The sequence below is a fragment of the Emydura macquarii genome, unplaced genomic scaffold, assembly GCF_026122565.2.
Source record: "Emydura macquarii macquarii isolate MOO-44397 ecotype Brisbane River unplaced genomic scaffold, CSIRO-AGI_Emac_v2 contig_1043, whole genome shotgun sequence".
Lineage (NCBI taxonomy): Eukaryota > Metazoa > Chordata > Testudines > Chelidae > Emydura > Emydura macquarii.
The window spans coordinates 20,623,772-20,651,079 of NW_027131180.1; the positions used below are offsets into that span (position 1 = coordinate 20,623,772).

At 41.8% G+C, this 27,308-nt stretch overlaps 1 protein-coding gene and 1 long non-coding RNA gene across 4 annotated transcripts; one reads left to right on the top strand and one right to left on the bottom strand.

Annotated features, from left to right (window-relative positions):
* Positions 1-188: 188 nt before the first annotated feature.
* PIGP (phosphatidylinositol glycan anchor biosynthesis class P) lies at positions 189-8,925 on the top strand. 3 transcript variants are annotated; one of them, XM_067545265.1, is made up of 5 exons: positions 189-378; positions 1,338-1,438; positions 6,526-6,598; positions 7,210-7,328; positions 8,402-8,925. In XM_067545265.1, the coding sequence occupies exons 2-5, from the start codon at positions 1,357-1,359 to the stop codon at positions 8,530-8,532; spliced, it is 405 nt and encodes a 134-aa protein (XP_067401366.1). In that variant the 5' UTR covers positions 189-378; positions 1,338-1,356; the 3' UTR covers positions 8,533-8,925. The 3 variants fall into 3 exon arrangements, with proteins under 3 accessions (XP_067401366.1, XP_067401367.1, XP_067401368.1); XM_067545266.1 differs by having other exon boundaries at positions 189-363; XM_067545267.1 differs by lacking the exon at positions 189-378 and adding an exon at positions 481-731.
* A 9,749-nt stretch (positions 8,926-18,674) lies between these two features.
* LOC137151116 (uncharacterized) lies at positions 18,675-22,188 on the bottom strand. The gene is made up of 3 exons (XR_010919184.1): positions 22,049-22,188; positions 19,273-19,430; positions 18,675-18,969 (listed from the first exon to the last, which is right to left on the bottom strand). It is a non-coding gene; the product is annotated as an uncharacterized lncRNA (long non-coding RNA).
* Positions 22,189-27,308: the final 5,120 nt, after the last annotated feature.

Here is a 27,308-nt window from a genome sequence, read left to right on the forward strand (position 1 = left end):
GCGAGAGAAAGGGGGGGAAGAAGGGTGCACATTGCACGGGGTGGGCTTTGCTTGCTGGCGAGAAGGAGAGGGGCGTGGTTTAATTCGACGGCTTGTTTTGACGTCTCGCGCAGGCGACGACTTTGCTAGCGCGCAGCCGCAGCTCTGTACATCGGGTCACCACTCGCCACGCATGCGCAGAAAGAAAGTTGTTGCGTTCTGATTTGTCGTGATCCGGGACTGTTGATGGCGCTTGACTAGCGGGGCGCTCCGTCCTCCTCTTCCCCCTCCCCCCCATTGGAGGAGCCTGCGGGAGGGGCTCGTGCGCGACATCCTTTCCTCCCTGGGGGAGTCCCAGGCTCCCAGCCCAGGGCCTCGCACAGAGCAGGCCGGGGGGAGGTGAGAGGGGGGAGGGGCGGGTGCTGCTGGTGATTCTCCCCTGCGGGGTGTCAAATGACCGCAGTGAGCCCGGCACCGCGCGGGCGGGGATGGCCCCGGTGACACGCGGGGAGCGGGGGGGCAGCTGTTTTCACGGGTCAGTGGGGGAGGAGACGTGACGCATGACCTGCGAAGGCCTCGCCTCCCAGTCCCACGATGCCTCCCGCCCCGCGAGGGGCCCGCAGCCGCGCTCGTCAGTGGGGGCCAACTGGGAATGTGGCGCAAGATGCCTCCTTGGCCCGGCCTGACTCCTCTGCATCGCTGCTGCTGCCGCCCCACCCGGCGGGAGGTACCTGGGTCTTCGCTGCAGCAAGGCAAGCGCCTCGGAGCAGGGAGTAAGACGAGGGCCCCGGGGGTCGCTTTGTCGATTTACTCGTTCACAGCCTGTCTCCAGGTTGATGGCAAGGAGGGTGCCGGGTGTCACCCAAGGGCCGTGCTCTGCCCGCACTGACACGCACATGAGTGGAATGAACCATCTTTTTGGTGCCCAGCTCCGCTGCAAGGAAAACCGGCCCCTGGTGCTTCGCCCTCCATAAGGGCAGCCTGTGCCCAACAACATGCTTCTTGCTGAGATGAGCTGCACAAAACACTGCTTCACTCCAGCTCTGTCGTCTTGTCCGATTAGCATTTGCAAATCAGTTAGAAATAGTGCAGGTTCCCCTGCCAAGGGCCAGAGCATCACGTGACGCTTGTGGCATAGGTGTGCACAAATGGCACCGGGAGCAAAAGTACTTAATTTCCATTCCCCACAACCAGAAGGAAGATGAAAGTGAGAGGAAAAGCATAAACATATTCATGGGTTTCTCAGAAACATTTGGAAACCTCTTAACTAACAGACAAGATCAGTGGAGAAGGCATAGCCTATAAAATCCTAAGGAGATGTGTAATTAATAGTTTCTTGTAATTAATTTCTTTCTCAGTTAAAAAGAAGAGACCATCATGGTTGAAAACTCTCCAGCTCCATTGCCTGAAAGAGCAATATATGGGTTTGTTCTTTTTTTAGGCTCCCAGTTTGGCTTTAGTAAGTATGTTTGCTTTGTGAGTAAAGTGCTACATATATTTGCTGTACTAAAAATTAGTACATTAGTACAGAAATTAATGCTGTAGGGTAGTGCCTCTAGTAAGATGTAGAAGTTTTTAAAAAGATGATTGAAGTTGGGTTAATACTTCTCATGTAGTAAAAGTTGTATTCTTTGTGATGGACTGAACTATTTGCAGTGTTGTAGCTGTATTGGGCCCAGGATATTAGAGAGACAAGGTGGGTGAGGTAATATCTTTTATTGGACCAACTTCTGTCAGTGAAAGAGACAAGCTTTAGAGCTCTGTGTAAGCTCAGAAACTCGTCTCTCCGACCATCAGAAGTTGGTCCAATAAAAGATATTACCTCACCCACCTTGTCTCTCTGAACTGTTACTAAAACATTTTGCAACTTTGTGGGCTAATCCAAGTCTTGTCAGTTTTTCCTTGTGTTATCCTTTTTGCATTTTGTTTTTCCTGATGCTGCTGGTGGTCACATAGCTGAGGCCTTGTCTAAACTAGAAAGGTTTGTGGATGCAAGTTACATCAGTGATCAAAGCGCTGTAATTAGAGCGCTTGTGCCCATCTACACAGCACTCACTGTGTCGCTAATGTGTGGCCACACTTGGTACTCTAGCATCAACAGTGAGAGTAGTGCACTGTGGGCATCTATCCCACTGTGCAACTCAACACCTTGTGCCACGAGGAGTTGTGGAAAGGTGGAGAGGATTGCAGTGCATCATAGGTGCGGGCTCAAATTTCCATGATGCAGTGATTTCTGTTCCATCCTTCCTTGCATTCCCAACTGCGTTTTGCGGCATTTTTCAAACCCCTCTCTCCCCGTGTTTCCTGAGTGCCCGCCATCTCTATCTGAAAGGATGGATCCTGAACCCACTGTTGCTGTCAGTGTTCTGAACACATGTTGCGGTTGATTGTGCAATATACCATTATATCATGAACTCACACTCGGAACAGGAATCTGAGGCACCTGATCAGGCAAATAAACAGCACCAGATTACTGTTTGCATTCATGGAGCATCTGCACACAGTGCACCACAGCTTTTGGGCCTGTGAAACAAGAACTGAGTGGTGGGATTGCATTGTTATGCAGGTCTGGGATGATGAGCAATGGCTGCAGAACTTTCAAATGTGCAAAGCCACTTTCATGGAACTTTGTGCAGAGCTGGCCCCTGCCCTGCGGTACAAAGACACGAGACTGAGAGCTGCCCTCTCAGTGGAGAAGCACATGGCGATCGCTGTGTGGAAGCTGGCAACCCTGCTACTGGTTGGTCACTAATCAGTTTGGAGTCGGGAAGTCCATTGTTGGAGTTGTGTTATCACAGTTTCAGGGCTATTAACCATACTCTGCTATGAAGGACTGTGACTCTGGGAAATGTTAATGAAAAAGTGGATGGCTGTGGGGCAAAAGATGACAGGCATATACCAATTTTGGCCTCAGACCATCTTGCGATGGAGCACATCAATAGAAAGTGGTACTTCTTTATAGTACTGCAGGCGCCCGTGGATCACCATGGGCATTTCACTGACATCAACACAGGTTGGTCAGGGAAGGTGCATTATGCACGCATCTTCAGGAGCACTGGCTTGTACAGGAAGCTACAAGTAAGAACTTTCTTTCCAGACCAAAAGGTTCCAATGGGGGATGTTGAGATGATCTTTTTTCTCTCTTTTTGCTGCTTCAGAGGGCTGGAGGAGTCCTTGGAACATCTCCTCTTTGCGTCTCAGAGGTCGCTTCCTTTTCAGCTGGAGGTACTCTGCTGATGTTGGGGGGTTTGCTGTGAAGGCCACATCTGTAGAAGCACAGGGAACAATGAACAAAAGCATTATTGTGGTTGCCCTAACACTATAGATGCATTATTGTTAAACACACTTTTCTCACTGTCCACTGGGAAGAACACAGCTCCATGATCAGCCTGGGCATGGTGAGTTTTGCCAAAGGGGGAGTGGGCCATCGTACTGGGGAAGTGTTTGTGGGTGGGTGGTTACAGGTACATAGGGATAAAATTTCAAGTTGTCCCACCATTTCCACAGGTATGGGCCATGCAAACCGATATCTTGCTCCTGACAGTAAACGGATGCTAGAGTGCACCTCCTCCATGTGAGCAGCTTCAAACTGGTGCCCCTGTGCTGCTCACCTGTGCACCACTTTGGTCCCTGCACAAGTGATTACTGATTGGCATGGGTAAAGTGTCCTACAATGGGGGAAGAAACAAAGCCATTCTGCTAAGGAATCTGAGGCAGAGGATTGGCAAGTACCTCCAGGAAAGTTTCCTAGAGATCTCAGCGGAGGATACCCGTGAAATCTTGGCATGCATTAATATGCTTCTCAGCGGTGCTGCCTAGCTGTGCAAGGGAATGGGAAGCACATGAAAACATAGCTACTCTTGTGCATTTCTATCCCTTCAAGTGTCTCTATCATTTAGCAAAGCAAGGGACCCCCGTGCCTCCTGTAAACAAGCAGCATCAGCTCCGAAAAACGCTTACCAGAGCTCCCTTCTGCATCCTGTATGCCAGAGCTGCAAGGCTGGGACTGGCTGCAACCCTCTGGGATCGCAAAGAGATCCTGACTCCCCATGTCACCAAATGACCCAGTGCCCAGCTCCGGTTCCTCATCCAACCCCACCTCCTCATCAGTGACTTCATCGGGATAAAGTCCCATGTCTGCTGCCTCTGGGCATGCGGAGAAGTCCATGGGTGTCTTGGGAGTGGAGCTTGGGTCACCGCTGAGGATGGTTTCCAGCTCCTTAAAGAAGCGGCAGGTGTTTGGCTGTGCACCAAAGAGACTGTTTGCCTCCCTGGCCTTTTGGTAGCCCTGCCACAGCTCCTTGATTTTTGCTCGGCACTGCATCATGTCCCATTCATAGCTCTTCTCCAGCATGGCATGAGAAATCTGGCCATACGTAACAAAGTTCCTTTGGTGAAGCAGAGCTGGGACTGCAAGGCCAACTCTCCCCATATTCCAGTGAGATCCAGAAGCTCCAGTGTGCTCCAAGCAGGAGAGTGTTTGATGCATGGAACCGTCATGGTCAGCTGGGAAGAAGAAATGCGAGCTCTCCACGCTGACCAAGCAGGAAGTGGAATTTCAAAAATTCCACTAAAGTGGGAGTAGCGGATGGCTGCAGGGCAGCAGAGTTCAAACTGATGGCCAGAGCAGTCAGGATGGGCATTGTGGGACACTTCCAGAGGCCGTTTACCATGACATAACCAACTGCGGTCTCTACACTGACAATTTGTCAACTTAAGTTGTGCGAAAAAAGCTCTGTGCCTCTCGTTGAGGTGGTTTTATTTTGCCGAAAAAATTGGGCAATTTTGTGAGCAGGGGTGTGTGTGATTGCAGTGTGTACACCAGCACTGTTTTGTCCAAAAAAGCTGACTTTAGTTGACAAAACAGTCTAATGTAGACCAGGCTTGAGTGTGCTGAGAGAACAGCTATATTTCAGGGGTTGATCAACAATCTTTCAGTAGGCTTAATGTGCAGCATTTCATATGCACACAGTAGGCACTTTGTGACCTGTGTGGAGGTTAAAGGTACAAAACAAATTCTGGTGATGCAGACTGATACTCAAAGGATTCTGGACATGAGCAGTGAAGGCTGATAAGAATCGCATCAGTTTCACTCTGCTGCTCCTTTCAGCAATGATGAGCCACAACAGAGGCAGGTGCAGGAGATACTCACTGGATAAAGAGTAGAGTAGCAAATATCTCATGCTCCCTTGCAGCAAGTGAGGCTTTTGGGTGGGGAAAACTGAATAGAGGAGGTGTGCTTCTCTTCCAACTGTTAGAGAATAGTTTAAGGACTGCACATTTAGCATATCAAAGACATGAAAAATGGAGCACCAGAGATTTCGTGGACAGAAGAGCACCTGGCTCTAGGAATCCCAGAACACTTCCCATTTTAGGCAGCTCAACAAGGACAGAGCTCAGGATCTCCATTCCTCCAAAGGTGTTTCCACGTGACCCTGTTCCGGGACTCTATCTTCTGTATCGTCTTGCTAATAAGTTCTGTTGATCTAAGATGTTGTAAAATTTTAATTTTTAAGCCAAAATTGCCCTTACTGTTTCTCTTAAAAGAAGTATTTTTGGATTAATACTTCATAGGCACGGAAATCAGTCCCAAAGTTACTTCCATTCAAAATATATTTTGAGTATAATTTTGCATTTTTAAGAACATTTCTTCAAGTACTAGGTTCTAGCACCTCTTATTTCAGTTTTGTGACAGTTGAGACTAGCGTGTTTCTGTTACCTTATCATTCCCCACCAATCCCCTATTTGTATGTTTACCCATTTGCCTGAATTGTAGATTTTGAGCTCTCTGGGGCAAAAGCTGTCATTGTGTGTCTGCTTGTACAATGTTACCCTAATCCCTATTTTGGATCTTTACGTTTTATCATTTCTAATGTGATAGCACTTTAAGTGGCACACTGTAGTAAAGAACTGAAGCATTTAAAAAAGAAAATCTCACTCAAGTCCATGTAGAATTCCACTAAAATAACATTTGGTATTCCCCAGACTTCTCATTTTAGGAGTTAATTGGGGTTTTGTTTGTTTTGTTTTTTAATGGCTAAATCCTGCTGTCCTTATGTAGTCAAATTACCCATTAACATCATTGATCTAAAACCATTAGATCCTTTGTGACTTAGCACTCATATAGTTCTACACACAAAGTCATTTGTGCATATTTCTGATAATCTAGAGAAATATCTTGGACCAGTGTTCTTAGCATTCAGATTGATGGATTTAAAAAAGTCAACAAATGATGCAAGGAATTCTTATCTATTTTATTCTGCTATTAGAAAACAAATACCAAGAAGAAGAGAGTTTAAAGTACCATCACTTATAAAGTTTGCATCCCTATGGCGTAATTTGTGCATTCATGGTGACGTTCTCTGCAGTTTTTCAGTAGACTTATTTAGATGCTTTTTGAAGTCTATAGAGCAAATTCATGTAATTTGCTTATGTCCTCTGTAATGACTGTGCTATAAGTGTTGGTCTAGAATTAATTTATCTCTTAAAACAATCTAAACTGTGCCATTATGATCAAACCATTAACTTTTACTCTCTTTTGCACAGTGCTATACCTTGTATGGGCATATGTTCCTGAATCTTGGTTATTCTCATTAGGACTAACATACTGGCCTCAAAAGTAGGTTATGTTCATTCACTATTAAACATGTCAAAGTATAAATATTATTATATTCTCTTAAATATTTTTTCAAAGAACAAACACATGTAGCCAGAAAAATTATGCCAGTGTCCTTTTACATTTAAAAGATCTTGTATTTAATTCAACTTGAAAAAGGAGATCTAATGTTTCTCCTGACAGCTACAGTATTTGTGTAAAATGATGTTTCACAAACAACAGTTTACTCTGAAAAATTATCAGCAAGCTAAAATGAAGGTAGTACACCTGTCTGCTATATTCTTTAAAAAGTAATTTGGCAGCTTGGTTTAACTAAGGTTTGCTTCTGAAATCTCATGGGAAATTTTATTAAATCAAATTTCCAAATAAACGGTCTATGGCATTTATTTGGCTGTTATTCCATACGGGTCACAATGGGTCTTTAGTTAATGAATTGCACTTTTAGGGTCTACTATTTTTAATGTGTGGGTTTTGGATATAACTATTTTTGCTATACCCTTAAAATGTATACTTGTTTCTGCTTCTGCATAGTCTTGCTTGATTTAGAGTTGGAAATATTTTTTTACTACTTTCTTTTGTGAGATGTCACTTAAAATAAATATTTTATTCCATAGGTACTGGGCAGTTGCTTTGCCGGTATACCTTTTAGTTACTTTAGGAATTGGCTATATACTACTCTTTGGTATTAACATGATGAGTACTGCTCCACTCAACTCCATGCACACCATTACAGGTAGTTTATAATTTTCTTGTCTAGTTCTTAAGCCTTGAACAAAAGTTACTGACAATCACTGTAAAGATGTTTGCTGATATAACTAAACTAAACTAGATTCAAAGCCTTGAATTTTCACATATGTTTAATATATTGGTGTATTACAGGAGCTGTTACAGCTTATATTTTTTGTTCAGATTTCATTATAATACCATGTACTAAGTTCAAGTCTGATTGATTGTTTTTCTTTTTTCCAAATTTATCTTCTCTAGGACAACTATTACAGTCTAGCATTTACTACTCTTTCTCATTGATTTTATTTCTGTCCACCAGTCCAGTTCTGACTACTTGAAATATAGATGGCTTCCTACATACTTTCCCATCTTTCTCAACATGTATTTATTTTATTTGCTGATAACCGCTGTTCCTGAGCAAGAACGTGAGAATACAAAAATTGTCCAGCTCATTAGAATCCAAGCCTATGCTAAAGCTAAATTGTCCCAATAGGCAGCACCATTTGGCCCTTGTCCATTCACTTCTAATGAAAACTAACAAAATTAGTACTGAAGGCATGTTTCAGTGACTTGTTTTGACTTGCTTCCATTGAACTGTGCTTTGAAGTGGAAAGAGCCAAATATAGACTCTGCAATAAAGATGGTGACTAGACTGATGACTTGATAGAGGTCAAAAAAGAACAAAAAGGGTTAGCAGCAAACATACGCAGGCAGAATTTAGCCCCAAGTCTTCCTTGACATAGCACTATGGATCTTGCTCTGCTAGAGGGAGCAGAATGTTAACATCTATTGTAGATAAACTGACATGGCCAACAAAATGCATTCACTTTCAGTAAACCAAAATGATGCTGTAAATGTCTGAAAAGTGGGATTTTTCTCAAATTTCACTGTTTGTTAAATGTTGCATTAGGATTAGGTTGTAGCTCTATGTGAGGTAAAATCAATGCAGTATGCTTTTATTTTGATGAGATGTAGGAGTCTAGCAACACTTCTAGCAGGAAAACATGTAAAATGTTTAATTTTATACCTTCAATTTTTAATCATGTAATAGTGAAATGTCTTTTGTCATATTTCCTGTAGATAATTTTGCAAAAAATCAGCAACAGAAGAAATCTCAAGAAGAAGCAATCCCTGCATTGAGGGATATTCCCATTAGTGAAGTAAACCAAATGTTTTTCCTTGCTGACAGAGGCATTTGCAACAGAAATTAATTGGAACTGGGCCCTCTTAGAATAAGACACTACTCCAATAATTTTTAGAAACACATTATAAGAGAGTCTAACATCTTGTCAGTGCCAAGAAATTTCTCTCTTTCAACAACTAGAATAGATTAATTTGTATCTAAATTAAGCTGTCATCAACACTGGTACAGCTGTGTGGCATAGAGCTCTGAACTGGGACTCAAGATCTGGGCTTTATTCCTGGCTCTGCTACTAGATTGCTGGGTGACTTTGAGCAAGTCACTTGACCACTCTGTGCTTCAGTTTCCCCATCTATACATTGCAGATGATTCTAACCTCCTTTGTAAAGGTCTTTGAGATCTACTGATGAAAAGTGCTATTTAAGAGCTTATTATTTATCATTATTAAACAAATTGCTGATGATTGTTGAAATGGTTTTATTTCTTAATGCAGAGAGACCTACAGTATTAAACGACAGAGTACTTCATTCTAGGAACTGTATTCTTCCATATAAATTTATTTCATATCCAGAGCATAGCTAATCTTATTCAGTTACTCCTAGAATTTTTTTTTCTTGAACATTGAGGGAGGGATTTTCCAAAGCATTCAGCGTTTGGCCTCATTCTGTTCTCACTGATTTCAGTGGGAGCAGAGTCAAGTCAACATTTGAATGCTCTTAAAAATCCCATCCTATTTTGACCAGTCATAGTAAATTCAAGTATATGCATTGCGACTGTAGTACTATTAATACAATATTTGTAATTGTCTAAAACTGATTGCATTTCTAATTTTTTTCTGAGAGGTGTCTTACTTGCCTTGGACATACAGTGCATGATAGATATTTATCTCTGCTTACCAAGAACATCCTTGTTTTCCTATCTTATTAGGCTTATTAAAAGTGTCATGTGTCCCCAAAACCAGGAGAAAAGGTGGGGAATGAAAAAAATCAAAGCAAGTTCCCATCTAAAAATCTTACTTTTGAGTTGTTCCAAAGGGGTAGCCGTGTTAATCTATATACAGCAAAAACAACAAGAGTCCTGTAGCACCTTAAAGACTAACAAATTTCTGTGGGCATAAGCTTTCATGGGCTACAACCCACTTCGTCAGATGCATGCAGCCCACGAAAGCTGTCTCAGTACTGAAGGTAAATTACTTTGCTCACCCATTCTCACCTCCTACTCAATGGTCATCGTTAGGTCTTAAATACCGGAGTTCACCTCCCCCATTGTTCTCAATGCACCTGGATATCTATAAGATGCCTCTGTGTTAACTATTTTCTGTATTACTGCATCTGAAAAAGAGAGCTGAAGTCTCTTGAAAGCTTATGCCTGCAAATATTAAATTTGTTAGTCTTTAAAGTGCCACAGAACTCTCGTTGTTTTTGCTGTATACAGACTAACACGGCTACCCCTCTGGAGTGCTAAAGTATGTAACTTGCCCCTGTTCATCTCATTGGGGTGCTAATGCCAGAGCCTAATGACTGTATTTTAAATGGTAACATGAACTACTTAATTCCCTAGCCATGGGGTGGGGGGATTAAAAAATTAGTTACCAGTTGTTGTTTTTCCTGAGAGAAATCAAGATTAAGTCACTCCAAGATTATCTGTTTTCTCTTATGCAATTTCTGGTTATGATTTCTTTGTTCCTTGATTTTTTTTCTGAATTTTTCAGAAAGCAATTTAACTTTTTATTCTAGTTTGACAACTGGTAAAGGCTATGGTTCTGGTTTCATTTAATGTAAGGATTAAATTAATTCCCAGTTAAAGATACACAAATCCCTAAAGGATAAAGAAGAGCTACTGGAAAATGCCCTGAAGCCTTGAAAGCACACAAACTAAAGGATTAAAAACCTTAAACAAAGATTCTATCAGTGATGAATCTGCCATTTCACTTGTCTGCTGATCTAGCACAATTATAGGAAAACTAACAGAAGGGACCTAAGTGAACAGACAAACTGGGACCATTTGTTATTTAAGTGAAATTTGCAGGCACAAAACTCAATCTTTGTTTTTCTTTCATTGAGTGACAGTGCTGCAATGACGTTCTGATGACCTTTACTTCAATTTGGGAATAATTATCAAAATTTCAAAGGTTGTCTTCATGATCAAAATAATATGTTCTGTAACACAATGTATTTTTCTATTGTGTATGGTTTTGGACTTGTAATAAAGGTTAGTGACATCTAAAGTTTAATATACTTTGACAGGGCATTATGGATCTTGAGTCCATCATTACATGACCTTACATGCAGCAGTGTTCAGGTACATTTTATTCTTACCAGCTTGGTGGGAGGGAAGCTACTTTTCACTAGTTCCTTGAACCTGAAGAGACAGCATTCTTTTTAGCTGCCAAAGTATTTAGAAGTCTGTATTCAGTTGTTAGATCAAAGTTATCAGATGGGATGATTCCAAAACAAAACCTGACAAGATTGAAATGTGGTGCTGGTTTTAACTCCTTCCCTCGTAAAACATACCTGTGTAAAGACTTACTCAAAGATCTGGAATAGATTAAATGTGATCAAATATCCACTCTCTCAAGAGATTGGCTTTAGTGATGTTAAATTCTAAATTTGCCCTCATTTTCACTTGGCCTGGCCTTATCAGTGGTATCTTGATTAGTAATATTTAGTGGTCTGGACTAGCTTGGCTTTATTCTTGCTAAGCTAGGCAAGTGGGGTAGCTTTTAGACATATTGTACATGTAACTTCTAAGCTTTTTGTCTAGTTCCTTTAGAGGAACTTTTTTCATATACATTTGTATATGATTCTGTTTTGATATTCTGATGGAAACAGTGTGACATCCTGTCCTCCAGAATGGAGTTTCTCTACACACAACGTTGAATATGATTCTGTTTTGATATTCTGATGGAAACAGTGTGACATCCTGTCCTCCAGAATGGAGTTTCTCTACACACAACGTTGAATTTGAACATACCAGAGTTGCTCCTGTAGTGAAGACAAAGAGGGTGCTCTTGTTATTTTTAAAATAAAAAGGCCAGTACTGCTACCATTGAAGGCAATAGGACTGTGGTTGTTGACCTTTTCTATGCGATATTCCGTATTCCAAAAGAAACGTGTGTGTGTTCGTGCATGCATGCGCGCGCACTGGCACACAATATGCTCGTGACCCTAAGGCTGAACAGCCATGCAAAAGAAGATTTGCCACTGATTTCAGAAGGCTGAGCAGCCATGCAAAAGAAGATTTGCCACTGATTTCAGAAGGAGCTGAAACTGGTTAAGAGTATGAGGTGGAAGCCTGTGGTTTATTACTGTGTTGCAGTATAGAATGATGGGCTTTGGGGTATACATAGAAAGTGCACAATGTTTAGGAAGGAACCAACATAAGAGCAATATTATCATGTATTCAGTTAGTCTTCATTGTAAATATATTAAGGTGGGGCCTGTAGGCACTACTATAGTGAGATCTCTGCCCTTTTGAGCTGGGTGCTGCAGAGAGACAGAAAAGAGAAAATCCCTCCGCTGGGGTGCTTAAAACATATCCATAAAGGGAGGACATGGGAACAAAATATTACAAGTAAATGAGTTTGGTGAAGAATTAGCACAGCTTTGTAAGTTACACATATGAACTGCACTATGTGTTTAATTGGGGTAGAGGAAGGAAGTGATGGAATAGGAAAGGAAAGAAGGTGGTGAGTAGGGGGTTCTCAAACTTTTTTTGCTGGAACCCCCTTTGAAAATATTTTAGGCTGTGATGACCCACTCCCCCCATGCCATGCAACCCATCTCCCATGTTATGCCATACTTCTGTACTACTGCTGGAGGTGGCACTGCTCGCAGCCACTGCTCTCTCGGCACCCAGCTCTGAAGGGCTCTGGCTGTCAGCCAGGCGCAGGACTGACAGCTGCAGCCCCAGTATGTGCAGGGGCTGACAGCTTGCAACCCGCCCCCCTTCCATAATAATCTGATGACCTCTTGAGGGTTCCTGACCCCCTGTTTGAGAACCCCTGGTGAAGAGGAAACCTTCTGGGCAAAATTCCAGTTCAACATATGAGTGGCCAGGCATGTTTCTGCAGGGAACGGAATGTTAAACTAGAGCAAGCCTCTCCATAGGACTAGATGAGTTGATCCAGAGGTAGGTGAAGACTGAAGACTTATCAAATACAATGGATGTGGTGCAGCTGCCAGTTATAGCAGATTGCCATGCTGCTTGTGGAAATTTACAGAAATAGGATAGAGTCCAGGGTCACAGGAGTAAGTCCTGGTGACTCATGAGCTGTAACCCATGGCTCTTTCCTTGGGCTTATTGTAACTTTGAGTTCCCAATGGGCCATTAAGCAGCTAATGCTGCAGCCATCCTGTCTGGGATGTTGCCCAGAAACACAGAATAAATTGAAATATAGATACATCAAACATATCCATAACTTCTAATACAAATATGGCACATACACATAAACATTATCATCATATTTAGGTTATAATTTGCTAACGGTACCTGACATGGCATATCTCATATGAATTATTGTATTTTTGAAATATTTATGTTAAATAATATCATAAATGGTCCCCCTAATCCAGACAGCGTCACAGTATAATATCCTGGAGTTGGCCAACAGTAGGGCGGCAACCATGATACATTTCCATTTGCATTTCTCCCTTCTTTCATTAATTGCAATGAGATTTGGGAATAATGAGTCTTGTTCTAGCAATACTTTTAATGAAAAGTGGCCAATATAAATTTACTTTGGTGCAGTGCCATACCCTCTGTAACTAGAGACACCCTGGAAGATTCATCCATCTTGTAAGTCACCATTATATGTGGTATGATGTCATTTCACAGGTGGATGTAATAAGCAACCTTGCAATATTTAATCTTTATAAATTTAGGACTAATGTTGTTACAGAGAAGATTGAGGAAGAACTTTCTCCCCATCTTTTGCTTGTTCTACATTTTAACACTTCTAACACTGTTTTTCATCTCTCAGTATATATTAATAAAAATCTGTATTAGAAAAGACTATATGAATGTTTTTAGAAATTGATGATAAATGAATCCAGATGGTGGAAAGATAAAATAGTCTTAACAAGACTCCATTCCTTGGCATGGATGCAATCCCTCTGTTCCAGCTGTGGGAATTTAAAAGTTCCTGACAATGGACAGAATTCAGAAGCAGAATTGAAAACCATGTTATGAGCCAGCATTAATTCTGACTTTTCACAGTAATGAGTAGAATGGTAGATGATTCATAAAAATTATATTGATCAAGTTGCCTTTCCAAATCCTGCTACCACTGTCCCCCTAACCTTACAATATAATTGTTTTCGATATAACAATAAAGGCAAATTCAGAAATTGATTATGATGTATTTTTGTGCTAGATAAAATGTAATCAATCACTCTATGCTGACAACTATGAGAAGTCCTGTGAAACATGAAAATAAAGCTATATTTTAATTATTAATCTTAACTACGAAATAGATAAATTTATCCCATAAGATAGAACGTTTCAAGTCTTCAAGTTACTAAGGTAACAAACTTGTTACTACCGGGATACTTTGTGGCCTTCTTCCTGCAAGTGATGGATTATTCAAAAGTCATTGAAAGCCTCTCTGGGTCAGGCCCCAGATGAATTAACAAACCATAGCCAAAAGCTAAAAGGTGCAGTGAAACAGAAGACGTTCTATACTGCTTGTTCATTTGTAGTCTTTTTTAAAAGAAGCTGGATCACTTCATTATGGGGCGTCATCAGCTTTTATATTAGTTTGAGCATTGCCATCATCTGAATCATGTTTATGGTGATCATAGCCATGGTCAATAAGGTTTTCTAAATATTAGTTGAAGAAATCTTCCTATGTTACGGAAAAGATATTTTACAGTTTAACAAAAAAGAGATGCAGTTGCCTGAGTTTCTGTAGTGAAAGCCTAAGAAGAGTATCTGAGGTTGCCATTAACATTTTGGGGGAAGGTGCAAGTTTGATGAAGTGAGGGTACATATTGCTCTTTGGGTATCAATTGGAGGTGGAAGTCTTATGGAGTCTTAGGCTAGGTCTGCATTAAAAAGTTAGGTCAACTCAGTTACGTCGCTCAGGGGTGTGAAAAATCCACACCTCTCAGTGAGGTACTTAAGCCAACCTAGCCCCCAGTGTAGACAGCACTAGGCTGACAAAAGAACTCTTCTGCTGACCTAGCTGCAGCCTCTCAAGAAGGTGGGCTCATTACAGTGATGGGACAACCCCTCCAGTTACTATAGTGAGTGCCTACACTGATGCGCTACAGCAGCAGCAGTTAAAATGTAGCCATAGCCTTAGTTCGTTACTGGTAGTGTTGCAGACAATGTGAAATTGGCAAGGAATGCAGACTTCCCCCTAGTTATTACCATGCTTTTCAAGTTTTGAGTTGTTGGATATATCCTGAAGCAACCTTAACTGTCACTACACAAAGTTTTTGAGTCTTTTCTTTCTTTCTTAAATACAGGATTGGTGTACTTCCACAGGTAGGTCCTAGGGCACAAGAAAAGGAAGAGATACAGATGATAAATGACCAAATGTGAAACACCTGGATTTTGTGCTTTAGTTTACAGATTATAATAGTTCTTAAATTACAAATGTGTGTGACAGGATGTTTTCTCATTATGTGAATTAAATAAACCAGCAGTTTTTAAAAAGAAAATTGAAAAAAAAAAAAAGTCTCCCACATGCCGCCATAACGACATCTCTTGTGTCAACAGTTCAGTTTGAACTCTAGACTAGAACTCAGTGAAATTTTTCAGACAAATAGTTTGTTGGAAAATGCAGTATCAGCCCAAAACTATATGTGAATTTGATAGTTTTCACCAACATTTTTTGGGGGGGAAGACTTAGACAATATTTATAGAGGAGGAGGTGCAGCCTTCCTTTTAACCTTTAGTTCTCCCCCTCCCCCGGGTTAGAGTACTCACCTGGATGGTGGAAGACCTCAGTTCTTTTCCCTCCTCTACCTGATTAGGAACAGGGCTCTGAACTTGGGCGATGTCTCCTGCATTACAGTATAATGTCCTAATCACTGGGCTATAGTTGGTGTTTCTCAATCTCTCATGTTGAAGCTGTTCCACTTTGTATAAAATACTTTGATAGTCATTGACCCAGAGTGCAAGAGTGAGAATACCCGTATAGTCTGTCTGTCAGGGCATAAACCTCCGATGTAGGAAATCCAAATTCAAGTCCCTGTTCCAAGGTTTATTTCATTATTTATACACATGGCATCAACAGGAAAGGTTGATAATCATCAGCAAGATAGCTCACAGCTCAGTGATTAGAGCGTTCTTCTGCACTGTGAGAGACTTAAGTTCAAATCCTTTCGCCATATAATGCAGAAGAGGTAATTACCTAGGTCCTCAACATCCCAAGCAAGCATCCTCATTACTTGGCTTATGGGGGAGTGTGAATTTACCCCATCATTTATTTTGCTTTTATGTTTAAAAATTGCCTGAAGAAATAAATTCATTTTAGGTCAAAGAAAATGTGTAAGCCTGATCTAAGTTTGAGACTATCATGTTCAAGTCCTGAGTTCTGTTCTGACTATGCCTGCAGTGATCTTGTGTAATCTCTTAACTTATTTGTAAAAATAAAGTGGTAACTCATATGTGTCTGCCTTCTAAATTTGTTGTTCAAGGCCTTGGTCAACAACAAGGCTGATGAGGTGCAGAGAGATATAAATCACTCTTGGCAGAGGCAAGCTAGAGGTGCCAGGGCTATGAAGTGCCAAGCCTACAGGTGCCGGGGCTCAGCCCTGGGAAAGCCTGGCACAAATTAAACACTGCTCACTCACCTCCTCCTCCCCAACCAGCCTGATTTTATTCATGCTGTAACATGGAATTCCTTTAGCAATAATCCACATAAATGCATGGGTATCTTACATTTGTCACATTGTTACCCTCCTAGAAGGATTATAATATACACAATGCATCTTATCTGCTGGATATACCTCTTATCCTAACTTGCTTAAAAACAAATTCTGTAATGTAATGTTGCAATAATGTATTTCACAGTAAATGAAATATTACACATTTTAACATACTTTCATTTTCCCCTTTTAAATAAAACACAAAAAATGCGTACAATATGTACAACACAAATGTTTCTTCAGGATCACATGGTCTGGTTATTTATTTATTTATTACTAATGTTCATCTGTACACAGTTGACCTTTACAAGAACTTTTTTCCCTTTCATGCCTTTCTGTTAGTATCCCTTTAGATTTTGCAGCGCAAACTAGCTATGTGTCTAAGAGAGCCATTTTGTAATTAGTTGTTTTTCTCTTAGCTAGAAAGTACCTATTGTATTTTTTTCGCTTTCTTTCTTGCTTTTGATGAGGTTGTGTATTCTCATAATATCACAAAGAGTGTTAAAATGGCTTATGAAATATATTAGCAAGAATAAGCAGTCACTCTGCAGCTGAACACAACAGAAATTGGAGGGTGTTCCACCCTAGATCCAAACTTTATAGCTGATTTGTAATAAGCTATACTAAAATCCCAGAGTCAAACCCACCAAATTTTAGAGAAGTTTAGAATAGGATTTGAATTTTGCAATTTGGACCCTTTAATTTTCTCTGCTGCACATTTTTCATGTATGCGAGGTTCTTCTATAGATATACCGTGCCTATTTTTTATTCTCTAATACACACTTTTATTCATTCATTGTTTAATCATATTTTATTATTAATGCTTCAGCACCTCTTCCTGATTGATGACAGGGTTCTTTTCTGATTACCTTCTTTTCAATGTTCTGTAGGAACTTCTAGGATTTAGATTTGGACAAAAAAAGTCTAGTAAAACAAAACAAAACAAAACCACATATAAAAACAATGTAAAACTATTTTAATCCTTCCAGACTAATTGACTCAAGGCTTTTGTTTGAAGGCTAAATTCCTTCCCTTCTTCATGGATGGGAGGATCCTTTGCATCATTGATGGCTTCTCTGGCCTCTTTTCCTTTTAAATCATCCTTCTATCTAAAAGACTCACTGAAGTAGTCCCATCTCTTCCCTGGGCAGAGAGAAAACAACTAGGTGGTGTGGAATCAAAGAATTAATCATAAAATTGATTAATAGAATGCCTGGTCTGAAACTGGTCATAGAAGGCCTGGCCTGAAGTTGTAGCCTGAAACTGAAATAGAAGCCCCAGGCTAAACCATTAACAGAATGCCTCAACTGAAATTAGGATAAAGATGTTAAAATCCCACAAGAGGTCTCTGAACCACACCCCAGATGCAAGTTCTCTGTTATAAGCCTTAAGCCTTTTGAAATCTGTGAACAGACTTCACCTGTTTTGATAAGTACCAGTACCTGCCCCCCTTTGTCTTACCGGCCCCATAGAAATTCACTCCATACAAATTAGCATTTGAACAGGTATTGTGTAACCACCCATCTTCGGGTGTTAGCCAGGGTCCCTGAAAACTACATTGTATACTCAAGTGACTCATTGGGCGTTCCTGTGAGGGCGTCTGGTGTGCCCCACTGTGCATTGTGATTGGTTTTCCTGTTAAGTATAAACTGTTAATCAAATTCCACTATAGGATCAACATGTAAATGAACCTAAGCAACCCCTATATAAGTCTTTTGTATCTGGTAGCCAGGGGAAGTACATTTGCCCAGCATCCAGATATGCTGCTTGACTTCCCTATACCCACCTGGGTTTTCCCTATGGCTATAGTATTCCCCATAGCTATGGTTATGTGATTGTGTGTGTCACAATTAAAGCTGCACCCGATCCAACTCTAAAATGTAGCAGTGTGATTCTTTTCCACAACAGTAGATATTAGTGGTCAATAATATGGTAGCCACCAAAAGCAGAGGTACTATTAATATTGGCAATGAATATTTATCCCGTTACTTATGCCTTGGGCGATGTCAAATATTAGGTTAGCCAGAGGTCTCTATTTGACAGAGTGCTGCTCCTGAGAACATGAGCAAGTATGATTTTTCTAGAACTGTGCAGAATTGGCAGTCAGGGAAAGAGGTTGTGTTTAGTTTGTTAATGGTGATGATGAGGAAGAGTACTGGGTGGCTTGTTGGAGAAATGAGACAGGGCAGTGTAATAACAGATCCCAACACCCTCCCAGAGCTGATGGACCTGTAACCCTCCCTACGCAAATCAAACAACAGATCGAAAATTTATATTATGGATCCTTGCATGGTATCTGTCAACCAGGATTTACCTCAGAAGTAAACAATACAAATAAAGAAAAACATGAACCATTTATTAAACACAGAACCAGAGATACACACAGAGCCTTAAGCTCAGGACCCAAAAGTTGGCAGTACTGGATAATAACAAATACACTAAACAATCACGCCTAAAACTCAGGCCTTCCAGCTCTCTAAGGAAGGATGAGGTGAGTACAAGAATCAGCTGAGACGAGAGAATTCAAGATATGGAGCACAGGAAACAGAACAGGAACTGAAGATCAGGAACACAGGAACTGGTGAGGACACACTGAAGACAGGAAACCACAGTGAAGATGAAGACACTGGCTGGAACCATGATGAAAGAGCGACAAAGGTAAGTCTTTGATGTAACAAGAACACACACAGTTGTCTATGGATGTCCACCTGGGAGGACAGTGTGCGTCCAAGGTCACCAAAAGCCTTAAATATAACAATTTCAGCTAACCAGAGCACTTTTGCGTTCCGGTTCTGCACACTTTTGCACATGGCACTCCAGTATTTTCCACACGATACCAAATTTTATGCACACAGCACATTACTTTGTGCACACGGTACTAAAAGATTCAGCTATTGCATGTGAGGTCTATTAAATCCTTAGACCATACTTACATAAGCCACTTACAAATCAATGGTCCACCAAGCTCAGGGAGGGGAAATCCCCAACATGGGAGCTCAGGTAACAGACTGGCATCCATACTGGGACAGAGTTTAAGGTGGTGGTCTGTTGTCTTTTGTGTGAGGTGGTTCTAGAAGTGAGATGTGTCTCTCTGGGTGGAGAAGGAGAAGGTATGTACCGTTAGATAGCCACAAAAAGGGATACTGAAAGTCAAGGCATGTTAATTATTCAACTTTAACTCACAGGGGACGTAAGTCTGGTTTGGCTTTTTAGATGGCTTTCTAATGTTCATGATTTAGTGTGTTGCTTCAGATCCTGCTTACCTTGTGCATCTTCTCAGGTGAATTACATAGTTTGACACTTTGCTATCGATGGAATTTGTTACTGAAGAACAAATATTTACAAATTTCACTTTCCAGACTCTGTGCACTACAATTGGTTTCACTGATTTCAATAATATAATTTCAATACTAATTTCAATAATACAATTTCACTTTCCAGACTCCATGCACTAGAATTAGTTGCAGTGTACATACACAAGAGTTCTCAAAGTGGATTAACTCGAAAGCAGCAAATTAGCAGCTTCACCCCCATATAGACAAACCCATAATATAAAGTGGTGCATCTAACAAGTACTGGCAAACTCGTTCTCTTTTCTTCTTCTTCTATATAATCTATAAAGAAGGCCTGAAATATTGAAGTGTTTTTTTTCTGCTGGTTTTTTATATTCATAATCCAGGGCTATGGAAGAATCCATGAAGATTAGAGAACTAAATGACAACTTTCACTCTTGACTACTGTTAAGCATTTTAAAGGGAAAGGACTTCTTAATCAGAATGTAACTTTTTTTAAGCAGCAGCAAATTAAGTAACTAAGAAAATGGCTCCTTGATTAACCTGTCTCATACAGTGATAGGAATTACAAATAACTTTATTCCGTAATACTGACAGTATCATTCTGTGTATAAAAATCTTTATAATATATTCTCTAAATATTTGTATAATTGTCACAACTTCTAATCTAAAGAGCCTGCTTTTTAAAAAAAAATATTAGTAATTAAACAGGGAATTTAGTGTGACTTAATTTAAATATCTGGTGGAATTAAAAATATGCATTTGAACTGATTAAATTAGAAATAAGATAGTATTTTAAAACTACTAGTGTTTAAATAACTTGAAGTTACACTGTTGCAGTTCAAGCATATATGTTCATAACAGTATTTGCTGCTTACATGCTGGAACAAGCAGTGAATAACAAATGTCAGTATTGCTATACTGTAGCACCAGACAAAACTAATTGTTCATTTAACTGTATATTAGAACACTATGCAGCAATTGTGTGCCTAAAATGAGAATACACATTTATTAGTCTTCAGTGATCTGGAAAACAATGATTGGTGTAAAATCAGAGAATGGTAAGCTATGTAAAAATGGAGAGGGGTGGAGGGGAAAAAAGAAAAAGGGCACGTTGTATATGACTACTGGGGCAACTTGTATCCTAGGCTTGATTCTGCAGAGAAAGAGAAGATGTCAGATTTAATTGAATATCTTTACAGTGCCATATCAGAGTTTTCAGTGAATGATTGATTGTCTTCAGACCACAGTTCTACATCAGATATTTTCATAAGCAAACTGGGGACTATGTCAAATGTCTTACTTAAATCCCATCTGCTGCTTTCCTTCTCCCCCATCCTCCTCCAAATCCACCTTGTCAAAGAAAGAAATTAGGTTGGTTTAACTTTATTTGTTCTTGACAAATCCATGTTGGTTATTAATTACCTATTATGCAGTAGGTGATTACAAATTGATTGTTTCAGTGTCTTTCCAAGTATCAAAGTGAGTGGTCTAAAATTTTCTGAGTCGTCTTTGTTCCCCTTTCTAAAGATGTTTGCCCTCTTCTATAAAAAGGATCTCCTCTGTCCTCCACAAGTTCTCAATGATAATTATCACTAACTATTCAGAGATTGCTTCAGCTAGTTCCTTAAGTAACCTAGAATTAATTTCATCAGGCCCTGCTGACTTGAATACATCTAATTTATCTAAATATTCTTCAACATATTATTTCCTTCTAGTGTCCCTATCCACTTAGTTGCCTCTCTTAACACCAGTCTCCTGTTGATATATAGGCCTGGGTTCTTCTGGATCCCTCCTCCAGCTTAGCAGAGTGTAACTTTTCTATTTTCTTCCCATCTGAATTTATTTGGCAGTGCCTCTATCCCCTTTGCTTCTGCCTGGCAGCGTCACCAAGGCAGCTTGGAAGGAAAATTTTCTAGAGTGTAAACCCTGCCCCCCGCCCCCCAACTTACTTGCCAGATAGTTGGAGGCTCCCAAGAAATAACACAAACATTAAATATTATTACTCTGTTGAATACATTGTAACAGGAAGTAAATATAACATAACAGGGTAAAACAATACTCTCAGAGTGACTGGTGGCCACACTGACACTACCCATGAATTTCCCCGGTCATGAGACCTGACATAGCACGAGCAAAACTGAGTGTCTAGGTGGTAAACTTTCTGTGTAGAGGCCCTTGATGACTTATGACCATGATATCGTCTATGCAGCAGTTAGCAACTTAGCTGACTGGGTTCAGTGCAGCCTAAATGACTCACATATGAAGATGATAAATCCTTCCACAGGTTTAATAGGCAGCAGATAATAAAATCTCCCAACCCTTACCCCTCTCCAGTCTTGAGAACACAGTTCAAGGAGTAGGGGTCTCCCATACAATTTCCCTGACTAGCTAGCTTAAAAGAGGGTGCACTCACAACTCCACAAATGACCATCAGGTTCAGAGATGACTCTGGACTCCTCAGCCACTACAGAGGCCAAGGGGCAACTGATCACTGCTGGCAGGGATCCTCTTCATGCAGGAATCAGGCTGCTTCTGGGCCCAGGATTTTCCCTCACCACAAAGGGGTACAGGGCTCAAAGTGGAGAGTACAATAATTTTACTAAAAATCCTGACTTTAGTCTTCCACCCTAGTGCTCAGAGAGACATGCACAGCAGGTGGGAAGTCCTGGATTAGCAGCCAGAGCAGAGCTGGCTTGGTGGTGGCTGACTTTACCTAGGGAGCTGGAGCACTAACTCAGCCTGGCTGGGGAAGGGAGTTTTCCCTACAAAACTAGACACTGGGAGTCACCTTAAAAAGGGAAAGGACCAAGCTGAGGGATGTGGCTTCCAGGTTTCCAGACTCAGAGGCCAGTTTTCAGAGGGACCGTGGCTGTTGGCCTGGGACTCAGCAGTTCCTCACACTGCCCTATCTGTGGTTGCCTGGCACTGGAGAGATCCCTCCAAATGGTTTCTCCCCCCACAGGGCTTAAAGAGACAGGCATTTCACTTCCTATTGGTCAGGCTGGCTCTTTCCCGATTTTCACTTGGTAGTCATTTGACTCTCTTCCCCTCCTTTCTCTCAGACAGGGCTCCTCCTCTGAGCAGGCAGACCTGCTGTCCTCCCCTGAGACAACAAGAGCCCCTGTCACTGGAAATAGCATCTCTCCTCTCTCCCTCTTGGTTGCCTAGCACAGTCATTTCCAACACCTGAGTGAAAGCCCCATTAGTTAACACTAGATAAAACCTCCCTTTCCATCCCCCAGTTCTCCTCCACCAGCCATAAACACCAATAACTCCTATAAACACATATAATGATGCTAAATAAATAAATAACATTAAATTACATTAATAACAATACATTACTCTTATCTGAGTAAGAAGCTAAGTCTTCCCTGGTTCAGTGGCCACCACATGCCCCGTGTGGTCCCGCCTCCTCCCTCATGGATGGAGGGTAATGGAGGTGGTGGGCACTGGGGAGCTGGCTGGGGCTGCTCCAGGGCTCTACCAGCAAAGGGGTGCTCCTCCACTCCAGCTGGAGCGGAGTTTGGGGCTGCTGCTCCCTTGGGGAGCGGGGCTGCTTCATTCTGCTTCATTCATTCGGGCGCTGAGCTGGCATGGAGCTCAGGGAGGCTGCGCTCAGATGCCTCGGGGTGGAGGTGCTCCTGTGGTCTGGCTGGCGTGGAGCTCAGGGTGCTAAATTACCTCAATATTACAGACCCCCTGTATTCTTTGGTGCCCACCCAAGAGAGTCACGCACCCCAGGTTGGCCTAGCAGACTCTGAATCTGCCCTTGTCCTCCCTCCCATTGCCCCCCTCTGAAACAGCGTGCCTCTTTCTGAGGTACAAGCACACAGAAACCCAGGAACAGGTTACAGCCTATTCTGGCTGTGTTCCTTCACTCCTGTTGGTGATATTAACTGTGTTGAGTAGCTGGTCACCAGTAACCTTTTTTAGTGAAAACTGAAGCAAAATATGCATTAAACATCTCAGCCTTCTTGATGTTATCCATTATTAGCTCTGCTTCCCTGCTAAGTAGTGGACTTACGCTTTTCTTTGTCCTTCTCCTACTCCTAATGTATTTATAGAACCTCTTATTGCTTTAATGTTCCTTGTTAGTGGTAACTTATTCTATGTCTGAGCCTTTCTGATTTTTGTCCTCACATGCTTGTGCTGTTCTTTTGTGCTCATCCTTAGCTAGTTAGCTGTTGCTGTTAATATTGTCTCTTTTTGAGAAACTGCCAGCTCTCCTGAACTCCTTTATCCGTTAGATCAGAGGTCCCCGAAGTGTGGGGCGTGTCCCCCTAGAGGGGTGTGGAGGAATGTTTGGGGTAGCGTGGCAGGGCCTGGACCAGCCCCTGCCGGGGGCGGAGAGGGAGTGCCACGCAGCCCCGCTCTGTCCTCAGCTCTGCTTTGGCCCTGGCCCCACCCCCAGCCATGGCTCCATTCCCGGCCCCTGGCATCCGTTCCAGCTGCAGCTCCATACCCGACTACCATTTAGCTCCCGGCCCCAGCCATGGCCTCTGCTATTGCCCCTGGCTCCCAGTCCCTGCCCCCAGTCTCGGATCCCAGCTGCTTTTCCACTTCTGGCCCTGCTCCCGGCCACAGACCTGCTCCCTGCCCAGCCACAGGGCCAACCTCAGCCTTGGCCCCTGGCCCCACCTCAGCCACGGCTCCAACTGCAGCTTTGGCCCTAACTATGGACCCACTTCTGGGCCCAGCTCCTAGGGGAGATGCAGACAGGGGTAAGGAGAGGTGCAGCCTAAAAAATCTGGGGACCACTGCCTTAGATTTTCTTCCCACAGGACTTTACCTTCCATTTCTCTATGTTAAAGTCTGCTCATTTTGAAGTCCATTGTCCTTATTCTGCTGCTCTGACCCCTTCCATTCCCAGAGTCATGAAATCATCATTTCCTGATCACTTTTACCCAAATTGCCCTCAATCTTCTGATTTGCAACCACTTCCTCCCAGTTGGTCAGAATTGAAGTTTAAAATGGCTGTCCCCCTGGTGAATTCCTTTACTTTCTGAAACAAGAAGTTGTCCCCAATACATGCCAAGATTGTAATGGACATTTTATATTTTGCCATATTCTTTTTTCAATGGATGTCTGGATAGTTAAAGTCCTTCTTGCAACTAGTTTGTGTTTTTTTGGATACTCCTGTTTGTTCTAGAAATCTACCTCCTCCTGATTTGATGGTCTACAGTAGACCCTTCCAATGACTTCACCCCTGGGTTGTTGTCCCTCCTCTCTCTTTTTATCTTCACTCAGAGAACTTCAGCTGATTTGCTTCTCACCTCCTTCAGGACTTCAGAAAAAGTGTATACGTTCGTGATGTATAATGCAACAACTCCACCCTTTTTTCCTTGCCTGTGCTTCCTGAACAAACCATACCTCTTTATACCAATATTCCAGTCATTAGATTTATCCCACCCAATCTCAGTGATACCAATTAAGGTATAATTTAGTTTATGTACTAAAACTTCCACTTCTTACTGTTTATTCCCTATACTCACTGCATTCGTGTACTGACATCTAAGATGTTGAACAGATTTCCCCACTGTCTTCCCTCAGTTGCTCTTTTAGTAATTTTTCATTTCCCCTGCCTCCTCCCTCTGTCCCTCTTTTAAGGTTGACTTTTAAAATACCTCCCTATGGGCTTTTGTCCTTTTTATCTAGTTTAAAACCCTCCTCACTAGCTTGGCAAGTCAGTGTGCAAAGATGCTTTTTCCCCTTCTTGGTCAGGTGGAGCAATCTCTTCCCTGCAGTCCTCCGTCCTGAAACAGCACCCCACGGTTGAGAAAACCAAAGCCCTCCTGTCAACATCATATGCGCAGCCATGCATTCATCTCTAGGATGTGTGTCCCTGCCTGTGCCTTTACCTTCATCTGGGAGGGTGCATGAGAACAAAACCTGCATCCCTGACTCTTTCACCCTTGCTCCCAGAGCCCTGTAGTCAGTGTTGTTTACTCACAATGATACCTGGTCATATAATTAGCACCCATGCAGATGAGCTGTGTGAGGAACTGATCAGAGGGAGAGATGAGCATCAGTAACCTTTCTGTGAAATCTCCCAGATGGGCTCCAGGCAGGCAGCACGCTTCCTGGGACATCATGTCAGGTTGGCAGATGGATACGTCCACCCTCCTCAGAAGGGAGTCCCTTACCACAACCCGTCCCTGCCCCCCACATCTCCTCTTGGGTGTGGTGGCTGTGAGCCTTCCTGCTTTGGGGGCAGGTGACTCCTTTTTCTCACCCCTAGGAGTCTGCTCCTCCTGTCTTTGTGCCAATACAGAATACCAGTTCTTGACCTCAATGGACAGGAGACCTGGGGTGAGAGGAAGCACTATTTACTGCCCAAGGTAGCCAGCAGCCAGTTTACTCTATGCAAAGCAGCCGGTTCTCCTTCCTCCTCTAGTGCTACTATAGTCTTCTGTAGTCATATAGCATCCTCCATCCCAGACATCTCCAGGTTCATCCTGTTGATGAAGTCCTCATGGTCCTGGATGCTAGTCAGCCAAGCCACCTCCTCTTGCAGCAGAGACTCCACAAACACACACACACTCACATTGGGTGCTTCCCCTGCTAAGAATTGCATGAACAAATAGCTTGTGCTAAAGCATCCCATATCCCTCCCTCTCCTCCCTGCTCATTTCTCACGCAGCTGTTATGTTTTGTCTTCTAGATTTAGTTCTTTGGAAAAGTGACTCACTACATATTTGTACAGTGCGTAACATAAAGAGGCTCTGACCTGGTCAAGGCCTGTGGGTGTTATCACAATATATATATTTAACATGTGTAGCATCTTGTAATTTTTTTATACTTTTTTATGGTTTAGTAAATTTTTGAGCTACATTTTATATGATCTTCCCTTTGAAGTGTGTATTAATAATTTAGTCAGCAACCATATATCATACATTCTTATTTTAAGCCAACAGTAAATAATTTCTCAGAAGCATTCAAGGGGTGAGGCAGTTAGCTACACATCTAATTCAGATGCCTGTATGCCACCAAATTTTCACTATTAAACTGAATAAGTATGACTTACTTTGTAACTTTAATTTAAATTACTTTAATGGACTTCTACTCTGGCATACACAGCAGTACACAGTGTTGGAAAATGGTGCATATTTAAGGTTGTAGGAAAATCTGTATGTTTTGTGTGAAAGAAAGTATTTTATCAGATAACAAAAGACTTGTAATGCATGTGTACTAAGGGACTGAGTTAAGGTTGCTTATACAACTTAATGTTGCCAATTTTTCATTCTGAGTGAAAATTGCACAACAAAACACTTTTCTCAATGTGGTTTCTGTCAGGAATTTTATGTGTCTTTTTTATAAAAGAAAGAGGGAAAAATAAAGCTGCTTCACTCTTCGGGACTCAAAGCTATGCTGATGTAGCATGTGTAATTTCCATAATATAGAATTACTGGGCTAGACTCCAACAGAACATCTTGCCTCATGCACCTTAGAAGGCTTACAGATAGTGTCACTCTTCTGGAAATATAGGAACTCTGTAGCTGAGGAAGCTGCTTGTCAACTTCCTCAACCACAGAACTCTTTATGTCCATTAGAATGGGCCTCCCCCCACCCATACACATTATAAAGTAGGCAAGAATCTTCCGCAATTATTGTGGTACTGGTATATACTGGTAAGGAGCACAGAAGTGGGGCTCCTCTCCTTCATTCCTCATTAG